Source organism: Nuphar pumila, chromosome 5, assembly GCF_984573655.1.
Source record: "Nuphar pumila chromosome 5, dmNupPumi1.hap1.1, whole genome shotgun sequence".
NCBI lineage: Eukaryota > Viridiplantae > Streptophyta > Magnoliopsida > Nymphaeales > Nymphaeaceae > Nuphar > Nuphar pumila.
The window spans coordinates 117347459-117357873 of record NC_143253.1 but is presented as its reverse complement, the minus strand read 5'-3'; the positions used below and the strand labels follow the sequence as shown (position 1 = coordinate 117357873).

The window sequence follows — 10415 nt, the reverse complement described above, 5'->3', positions numbered from 1 at the left end:
GTTACCATTCAAGGACACCCTAAATTAAGGTGTAGATTATTTGATGGTTATTCTACTGTAAGGACATTTCACCAATATTGATAGAGGCTAGTTTGTTCTAAGAATGTTCAACAAAATTTGCTTTTCTCGTAGGATTGTCAATTATACATATATATCATTAGTCTAGCTGACAGTGTTAGGGATGATCAGGTCCCTTTTACTAATTTGTTGATTGTCCCTTTTTTTTCTTATTATTGCTTGAGTTATTGAAAATTCTATTTCATTTTTCTTTTTTGGATAGGCAAGCTGGGTAATGGCTCCTGTGGGATTCAAAACCGGGTTGAACCTCTCGGTTATGATAATGCAACCCTACCATCCAGCTATCTCGTTCAACAATGTACCATAACCATAGTTTTCCATTTGAAAATGCCTTTTTTTCATGAAAACATTCTTTCAATTGCAAAATGTGGTGATGCTTTTAGTATATTTTAATTATGAGAAAAATGATATTTTGCTTTTTCTAGTCTATAAAGAGAGAAGATATAGAGCTTACATGTCCAAAGATAAGGGTCTATTATCCGCTATGTAATTCTTGGCTACCATTTAGCGTGGAAGAATTGTCTTCTGGTTTGTAAATAAGGATCTTGGTTGTGAAATTTTAAACATAAATATTTCATTTTTTTTTGCATGATATGAGAGGTGGGGGTTAACCCCCGTGGGATTTGAACACGAGTTTGAACCCCTCAATTATGATAGTGCGACCTTACCATCCCGCTATCTCATTGGATATTTCACCATAAGCATAATTTTTCTATCTGAAAATGCCTTTTTTCTTACGAAAATATTCTTTCAAATGCAAAATGCAGTGTTGCTTTTGGTATATTTTCATTTTGAGAAGTTAAATGATGTTTTCCTTTTTCTTTTTTCTTGAGCTTATAGCGAGAAGAAAATACAAAGCCTACATGTCCAAAGATAAGGGTCTCTTATCCTCCACTTAATTCTTGCTATCATTTAGCATGAATTCTTTTCTATAAAAAAACATGAAGAATTCTTTCTTCTGTTTTTGGATCAAGGATCTTGGATCTTTCCAATTTTATTGGATTTTGGTGATGAAATGTGTTGGAAAAATAAGCCACCTGAATGGAATCCTTCTTGTGTCTCTGATCTATGTACCCAATGTAGAGGATATATATATATATATATATATATATATATATGGTAACTGAAATAAGTTTACCAACCAAATATGTTTACTGTTATGAACTAAGATTTTTATAGGATTTTTTTTTTACTTTTTTTTCAAAAATTTCACCATACAGATGTGATCTAGACACTTGGTTTTATAGAAACAGATTCTTGGATCATCTATAAAATGCATAATAAGGATCGTTTAAGGGTTGAAATTAAATCAATAGCTTAGAACTTTTATAAATATTAAAGACAGAAAATCACATTTTTTAACGATGATCCAACAGTTGATTCCTAGCAAATGAACCACGCCGAATACATATGCAGGGTTAGATTTTCAAAAAAACCTATGAAAATCTTGGTTCATACCAGCAAACATATTTGGTTGGTAAACATATTTCAGTTTTCCTATATATATATATATATATATATATATTGCTCTACCTAATCTCTGTCAAAGCTAACCAAACTTTTTATTGGTTTAGGTGGAATAAGTGAATCTTTCAAGGTTAGTAGAAGGTAATGAATCCAATCAGGGAACCATATCATATCATTTCCAACTAACCTAGTAATAGTCATTTACACTCTTCTACCACTCTCAGGAGGAACACATAATTAACTACTTTTACTAAGGGAACATGAAATGAAAATGTTTCTTAAACATCATACCCTTTTGAAACCAAAAATTTAAAAAAAAAACTATAAAGGGGTACTTTTGAGTAGGGGTGTCAATGGGTTGGGTTTACCTGGACCCGAACCAGACCAAACACTATAGGGTCCGGGTATGGTGACAAATAGGAAGACCCGATTAAGATCTAGGTCCGGACCCAAGGATCCGATTAATACATGGACCCAGGTATAGTTTGTGAAATTTTATACCAGACCTGGATCCAACCCGAGTTCTGATTAAGACCCGCAATTTTTCAATGTACAACAACAACAACAACAACAACTACGCCTTCATCCCAAAACAATTGGGGTCAGCGATATGAACCAAAAAGAAATTCATTTTGGGTCTTCCACATGAATCCTTTTCCTCCAATCATTTCTATCCAACGCCATGTCCTCGGTGAGGTTCAAAACATTCATATCCTTTCTTATCATCTCCATCCAAGTCTTCCTAGGCCTACCCCGACCTCTTTTAACTAATATATTTTCCCATTTCTCCAACCTTCTAACTGGAGCATCATTAGGCCTTCGCCGAATATGTCCAAACCACCGTAAACGATTCTCTCGCATCTTATTTTCAATGGGTGCAACACCTACCTTCTTACGTATCTCTTCGTTCCGAATCTTATCTTTTATTGTATTTCCACACATCCATCTAAGCATCCGCATCTCAGCTACACTCATTTTTTGAATATGATGTCTCTTGGCAGCCCAACATTCCGTACCATATAGTAAAGCGGGTCTAATAGTCGTCCTATAAAACTTTCCCTTCAACCGCAATGGCATTCTACGATCGCACAGCACTCCAGTAGCACTTTTCCATTTCATCCACCCAACCTTTATCCTATGATTTACATCTCCATCAATTTCTCCATACTTTTGAATGATGGATCCCAAATATTTGAAATAATCATTCACCGGTATATCTTGCTCACCAAGCTTCACTACACTCCCATCACTACTTCGTTGCTTACTAAACCGACATTCCATATATTCAGTCTTACTCTTACTCAACTTAAAACCTCTAGCTTCCAATGTCTGTCTCCATAATTCTAACTTAGCATTAACCCCAGCTCTAGACTCATCAATCAAAACAATATCATCAGCAAACAACATACACCACGGTACATTTTCTTGAATTGATCTCGTAAGTTCATCCATCACTATCGCAAATAGGAAAGGGCTTAAAGCAGATCCTTGATGTAACCCAACCGTTATCGGAAAATTGGTTGTCACCCCTCCACAAGTGCGGACATTGGTTACTACTCCTTCATACATATCTTTAATTATACTAATGTACTTGAGAGAAACACCTTTCTTCATCATTGTCCACCAGAGAACGTCCCTAGGTACTCTATCGTATGCCTTCTCTAAATCAATAAAAACCATATGCAAATCTTTGTTCATCTCTCTATATCTTTCAATAAGTTGTCTAAGAAGATGTATAGCTTCCATAGTTGATCTTCCAGGCATAAAACCAAATTGATTCTCCGATATCATGACAACCTTCCTCAACCTAGACTCAATCACCCTCTCCCAAAGTTTCATAGTATGACTCATGAGTTTTATACCACGATAGTTTGTACAAATGATAAAAAATATTATTTTACCGGGTATCTTTCGGGTCTAGTTCATGTAGTTTTTATCGGGTCTGGGTATGGTTTTCCTTATAGTAAACTCGATTAGACCCGAGTTTGAACCCGATACCATACCCAAAAATCTGGTCCCACCCAAGGTCCGAACCAAACCCGACCTGTTGACACCCCTACTTTTGAGTGCAAACAATGAGTGTATCAATCAAAAGGACATTATTAATGATATTTCTATCTCTTTGCAAAAGTTGCAAACATTCAATATGTAGCATGCATGAATGTGGTAGTTCCACTCCTCTCTCCAATTATTATTGGCTATCCATGTGAATATGGATTGGTGAAAGAAAAAGAATGGGACAAACTTATGTGGAAGGTCAGGCTAGAAAAACATGACTTTGGAATAAAGTGTAGGAGACCTCTTGCTTTAATCCTTCTTTCAACCCCTATCCATCTTGACTTTATTTGACCTATCTTTTAACATCACAACCAAAAGGATACAAGCAAAAATATTGACATTCTTCTCCCTTGGAAAATGACCAAACATTTTCAAGCATCTCATAAAGGTAGAATAGGCTCCAACTTCATATAAGCCACATGTGAGGATGGAAGGGCTGTAAGGAAAGGGGATAGACCCAAAGGGATGAGGATGGATAGTGTGGTCACCAATTATTTGATGAACGAATTGCTAAACCCTACCTGCCATTCATGCTTGGAGACAAAAGCTGGCATATAAAAACTGATTTTTTTTTTAATGATAATATCACCATACTTGCTATTACATTGAAGGCAACAAACAAATAAGAAGTTTTTACGTCACAAAGACACGGACACAAATTGGAAGTCGATGCAAGACACGAATTCATAGATTTAATTTTTGACATCGGGACGCAAACTTTTTAGCTGCTTAATGGATTAAAAGTATTTTTTTGGTTTTTAATTTTATAATTCAAAACATAATTTAAAACTATTAAAAATGATTAAAAACTGTTTAAAACTGCATGATAGTATCCATATGTGTAATAACGTGTCATGTGGCAGTGGCACAACCATGTGCGTCGTGCCATGTCCCCCTAGGCACGGGACCTAAAGACTCTGTTTGGGAGTGGTATATGAGATGGAGATGAGGAAGAATATGTGGATTGGCTAAATCCCCCATCCCCTAGATGTTTGGCAACGCAAATTTGGGAAATTAGAGTGGGGATGAAAGTGCAAATGGACTTCCATACTCCATTTCAACTGCATCCTAAAAAAAAGATGCAATTCGCAACTCTATTATCATCACTCATCATATGGGGCTCAGCTTGTCGGGTAAGAGCAGCTAGTGCACGTCACCTTATGTTGGGACCAATGTTATCAGTATGGTGGGTATTGACCCGTATCGCCCGATATGCATAGTATCAGCAGAATTTTGATACGCTGAAGGCCTGAATTGGCTAATTTTTAATAAATGAAAAATACTAAAAATATTTTTAATATTATTTAAAAATTAATGGTTTTAACACATGTCACGTTATGATTGACACATAATAATTTATTATTATTTTTTGGACCATACAGAACGATTCAGTTGAGTATCGCTATCGGCCGATACAGCTGAATCGGTAGCCCAACGATTCAAGCCCGATACCGATACTGACAACATTGGTTGGGATGTTGCAGTCAGGGGTGCACATGAGCCGGACTTGAGCTGAGCTTGGACTCAAAAAGCTTGGCTAGTTTAAAAAAAGGTATGCTCGAGCCGAGCTTGAACACCTTCGTTACAAATTCGGCTTGGCTCAAGTTTGAGCCTGACTCATTTTTGTTCGAGCCGAGTTGATTTGTTGTAAAAAAATTGAAATAAAGGTGTAAACGGCGAGAATTGAACACAACCCCTCACAACAGGGCACATTTAACGCCCTAAGCACTTGGGTGAATTACCAACTTGTGATTTAAATAGAATAAAAATTATAAAATATAGTAAAACTTTTCATGACAATGCATTGACTGAGCCTAACAAGCTTAATCGAGTCTTAAAGCTTGATCAAGCTCGGCTCGTTATGTTTAATGAGCCTGAGCTTTTGTTCAAGCTTGGCTTGTTTACTTACCAAACGAGTTTGAGGCAAGCTTAATCGAGTTGAGCCCTTGACTCATTGTATAACCTTAGTTGCATGTTCAAAACCCAATGGTATAGTTGTATAACTGGTAGTGGTCTGCCTAAACCCAGCTTGCCTTTAAAAAAAAAACGACAATTGTACTATTTAATCAGATCAACCAGCGTTTTTTTTATGACAAATAAGACGTGTCATTCTTGTGCTCGAGTTACACATCAATCTAAACAGCATTTTTTATCTAATCCACTCTCATCTAAAATGCCGTTTTACCAATCCATTCTCCTCTAAATGGCGTGTCCTTGTGACATAGATTAATGTCTTTCCAAAAGACAATCTCAAGGCCATCAAGACTGGGAGCAAATTTTCTTCTCAAGTGCAGTAAGTCATGTCCAAATTGATAATATCTTTGGTATCCATGACAATTTCCTATATTTGACAGAAAAAAGTGCCCTAACCCTAGCACCAATCAAACTATTGCTTCTAGCAACCCCACATTAAGAAGTGGTATCAAGAGTAGACCCACAAGTTTGGCGTAGTGGGATGGGGCCTAGATCGTACCGACAGTCTAAGTTCAAATCCCATCGGCATCACTCTTGTGTAAGCCGAAGTTTGGTGACTCCTTGGGCCGAGGGGTAAGCCCTCTAAGTTTTACGCTGACATGAATAAAGACCGTAAGTATGGCAGGCAGAGCCAACACGGCTAGGTCTCTATGCCTGGAGCGGTTTCTCTGAGCAAAAAAAAAAAAAAAAAGTAGTATCTAGAATTCAAGATTTGGGCCAGCATCAACAAAATCATGTTCGATGATGCTGGGCCATCCAGAACGATTCAGCTGAATATCACTATCGGCCGATACAGCTGAATCGGTGGCCCAACGATTCAGGGCCGATATTGATACTGACAACATTGGTTGGGATGTTACAGGCAGGGGTGCACATGAGCTTGACTCAAGTTTGAGCCGAGTTTGAACACCTTGGTTACGAACTCGGCTTGACTCAAGTTTGAGCCTGACTCGTCTCTGCTCGAGCCGAGTTGATTTGTTGTAAAAGAAATTGAAATAAAGGTGTAAACGGCGAGAATTGAACACAGCCCCTCACAACAAGGCACATTTAACGCCCTAAGCACTTGGGTGAAACCAACTTGTGATTTAAATAGAATAAAAATTGTAAAATATAGTAAAACTTTTCATGACAATGCATTGACTGAGCCTAACAAGCTTAATCGAGTCTTAAAGCTTGATCAAGCTCGGCTCGTTTATGTTTAACGAGCCTGAGCCTTTGTTCAAGCTCGGCTTGTTTACTTACTGAACGAGTCTGAGCTGAGCTTAATCGAGTGGAGCCCTTGATTCGTTGTGCACTCTTAGTTTAGTGGTCTGCCTAACCCCAGCTTGCCTTTAAAAAAAAAAAAGTGACATTTTTGTACTATGTAATCAGATCAACCAGCATTTTTTTATGACAAATAAGACGTGTCATTCTTGTGTTCGAGTTACACATCAATCTAAAACAGCATTTTATCTGATCACTCATCTAAAATGCCGTTTTACCAATCCATTCTCCTCTAAATGGCGTGTCCTTGTGACATAGGTTAATGTCTTTACAAAAGTCAATCTCAAAGCCATCACGACTGGAGCGAATTTTCTTGTCAAGTTGTGTAAGTCATCTCCAAATTGAAAATATCTTTGGTATCCATGACAATTTCCTATATTTGACATAAAAAAAAGTGCCCTAACCCTAGCACCAATCAAACTATTGCTTCTAGAAGCCCCACATTAAGAAGTGGTATCAAGAGTTTGGCTTACTGGGGATCGGGCCTAGACCGGACCGACAGTCTAAGTTCAAATCCCATCGGCATCACCCCTGCTTAAGCCGAAGTTTGGTGTCTCCTTGGGCCCGACGGGTAAGCCCTCTAAGTTTTACCCTGATATGGATAAAGACCGTAAGTATGGCAGGCTGAGCCAGCACGGCTAGGTCTCTACGCCGGGAGCGGTTTCTCCGATTTGCCTTTTCAAAAATAAAATTTAGATGATTTGCCTTTTCAAAAAAAAAAAAAAAACTCGAGAAATCAAGATAGATAGAAAATGAGAGAGGGTGCATGTGTGGGCAGTGAAATGTCGGTGCAAGCGGCGGATGCGGGCCCCAGCCTATCTGCCTGAAAAAAAAAAAAAAAAACCCCTTCCCCCATTTGTGTAAAAAGTAGACCTACCCACCTAACATATATCTAGCGTTCCCTTTTCTAACCACTCGTCCTTCTCACCAACTTGGTCAAATTCAAATAACCAAGAAACCAGCCAAAATGTGGATTGCCGTTCGGATTTCTATGCCTTCCCCCTCCCCGCCATCTTCATATAAATTAAATTCCCCATCTCTCTCCTTACACCCTTCCAACCACATCCATCGTCTCCAACCCTCGCCCCTCCCCCACACCAACATACTTCAAGCACCTCTCTCTCTCTCTCCCTCTCTAAAGAGAAACAAAGGGGAGAGATGGGTCGTTCTCCATGTTGTGAGAAGGCACACACCAACAAAGGAGCATGGACAAAGGAGGAAGACCAACGCCTCATAGCTCACATAAGAGCACATGGTGAAGGCTGCTGGAGGTCACTGCCAAAAGCAGCAGGTATACCCATCTTACTAAAGCTCTTCCCCTACCTTCCTTGGTCTATAATTACTCCTTGGTATTCTCAAATACATCATGGTCCCCATTTCTTTTTGTTTTTTATCTCTTTCATTTCATTTCTTAGGATTGTTGAGGTGTGGAAAGAGTTGCAGACTCAGATGGATTAACTACCTCAGGCCTGACCTAAAGAGGGGAAACTTCACGGAAGAGGAAGATGAACTCATCATCAAACTCCACAGTTTATTGGGCAACAAGTAAGCAATCCAACCCAAACAAATCTCCCAAATCCTCCTGCTTATGTTTCATCAGTCCCACTGCTTTTCTTGCACTTCAGCGGAAAGCTAGGAAAGAGGCTCATACATTCAGTACCATGAAGAAAAGTATGAGGAAATTGTGTTCATTTTTTCTATTGAAACTATATGCCCTGCCCCCACCACCAGCGGGGCTCTGCTTGTTTGGTAGGAGCAATTAGTGCACGTCACCTTGTGTGGGGACGTTGCAAGTTCAAAACCCAATGGTACGCTTGTATTAACTGGTGGTGGTCTGCCTAACCCCAGCTGGACTGTAAAAAAAAACTATGCCCCCCACCTATTAATTACTTCAAAGGGCAATATCCCACCTCATGTGTTGGACCACTTGTAATAATAACCCACTATTCCTTTCCCGAGGCTAAGATAAATCCAGTCCTTATCAGATAGTGTTTCCAAAGCTAGGCCTGATTATATAATAGTAATAGATTACTAGAATATATGGGTAGCTGAGTCTCTTGTCAGATGACATGAGAATAATACTAGAAGGGGTGTGGCCTTAAGCAAACCCCTATATTTCACTAGCTATAAAATATAAACACAGAGGGAGATTAACAATTCCAAAGTGTTTAACTTCTTCCTTAGTTCCTTGTTACAAAATTTCAGGTGGTCACTGATAGCAGGAAGGCTACCAGGCAGAACAGACAACGAAATCAAGAACTATTGGAACACACACATCAAAAGGAAGCTCTTGAGCCGAGGTATCGATCCTCAAACACATAGACCACTCAATGATTCGAGCTCACAGCCAACCGCTGCTGTTATGTCTTGCATCAAGAGCACCAACATGAAAGAGGCGAGCATTCAGAAGAAAACGGACTCTGCTGAGAAGTGCAGCAGTGGGATCAGTTTGGAAGAAGAAGAAGAAGAAGCTCACTCCAAGAAAAGTTTGGATCTTAATCTAGACCTATCTATTAGTCTTCCCTTCTCGCCGGATTCAGCCGTCTCCATCAGGAAAATTTTGCAGCGGCCACCGACTGTAGTAACTCCGGCCCTCTTCAATAGTGATGCCACTGTATGTTTGTGTTGCAGTATTGGATTTCAGACCAGCAAAGACTGTAAATGTCAATAATTAATCCGCTGATGCTAATCAAGCTCTTAGTCTTAGATACTTTAGAACATTTGAAGCTTAATTAAGGGAGTTTTAGTCCCTTCTTTCACTGGTTCAACTACAATTGTAATGCACCACAGAAGTGGCGAACCATGACAAACAAGTACATGTCTCCTTTCTTCTCTTGTGGTCCCATAGAGCAGAAAGATAACAGAAAGAAGCAAAGGTGTTGGCAACTGAATGGCAAGCCATGCAAAGAAGAGAGAGAGAGAGAGAGAGAGAGAGAGACCCATTGGGTACTTGTGAAAAACTTTTGGTGGTGGTCACCATGACATGTAATCTTTTTGATGAACAATCATCATGATTTCTTATGCAAACAGCGCACATACACGTGAACAAAGCACCACTTTTTTTCCTCCAGTTCTTGCTGCTAATTCGAGCAATCTCCTTTCAAAACTTTGCCATGTTAAGTGTAGGGATGACAGTGGACTGGGTCCGAGGCGGGGGGACAAGGTCTCCACCACTGCCCCCATCTCAAGATTCTTCCTTCAATCCTCGCATTTATCCCCGGTCCAAAAGGAGCGAGGCGGGACAGGGCTCCCGGGTTCACTGTCATTTTTAGTAATTTTATCAACGGGGAGAGGGAAAGTGTAAGTCCATCCTTGCACTGGTTTTGATTTTAACCTCTATCCACGTTTCATGTCCTCCGATCCCGGTTCAAATGGAATGGACCCGTTTATCAACAGTCCACTGCCATCCCTGTTTAAGCATGTTTGATTAAGTAGTGAAGCAAAATCTGAACTCTCTCTCTAGTGAACCAAAATATGAAGCTTTGAAGTGTTTTAGTCTCTCTCACACACAAAAAATAGCTTGGAAGTGGACCATGTGCACTATAGCATGTAAATGAGTGAGGCACATCCAAACA

The 10415-nt window shown here is 39.4% G+C and overlaps 1 protein-coding gene across 1 annotated transcript; it reads left to right on the top strand.

Moving 5' to 3' along the window:
- The first annotated feature begins 7916 nt into the window (after positions 1-7916).
- Positions 7917-9750, top strand: LOC149838310 (myb-related protein 308-like). The gene is made up of 3 exons (XM_090007662.1): positions 7917-8131; positions 8256-8385; positions 9025-9750. The coding sequence occupies exons 1-3, from the start codon at positions 7999-8001 to the stop codon at positions 9509-9511; spliced, it is 750 nt and encodes a 249-aa protein (XP_089863788.1). The 5' UTR covers positions 7917-7998; the 3' UTR covers positions 9512-9750.
- Positions 9751-10415: the final 665 nt, after the last annotated feature.

Bases quoted from the DNA above. Each gene is read 5' to 3' on its own strand.
- LOC149838310 (XM_090007662.1), top strand. From the start codon at position 7,999: ATGGGTCGTTCTCCATGTTGTGAGAAGGCACACACCAACAAAGGAGCA. The intron at 8,132-8,255 runs GTATACCCATCT...TTCATTTCTTAG, and splicing joins GTCACTGCCAAAAGCAGCAG to GATTGTTGAGGTGTGGAAAG. The intron at 8,386-9,024 runs GTAAGCAATCCA...CTTCTTCCTTAG, and splicing joins CACAGTTTATTGGGCAACAA to TTCCTTGTTACAAAATTTCA.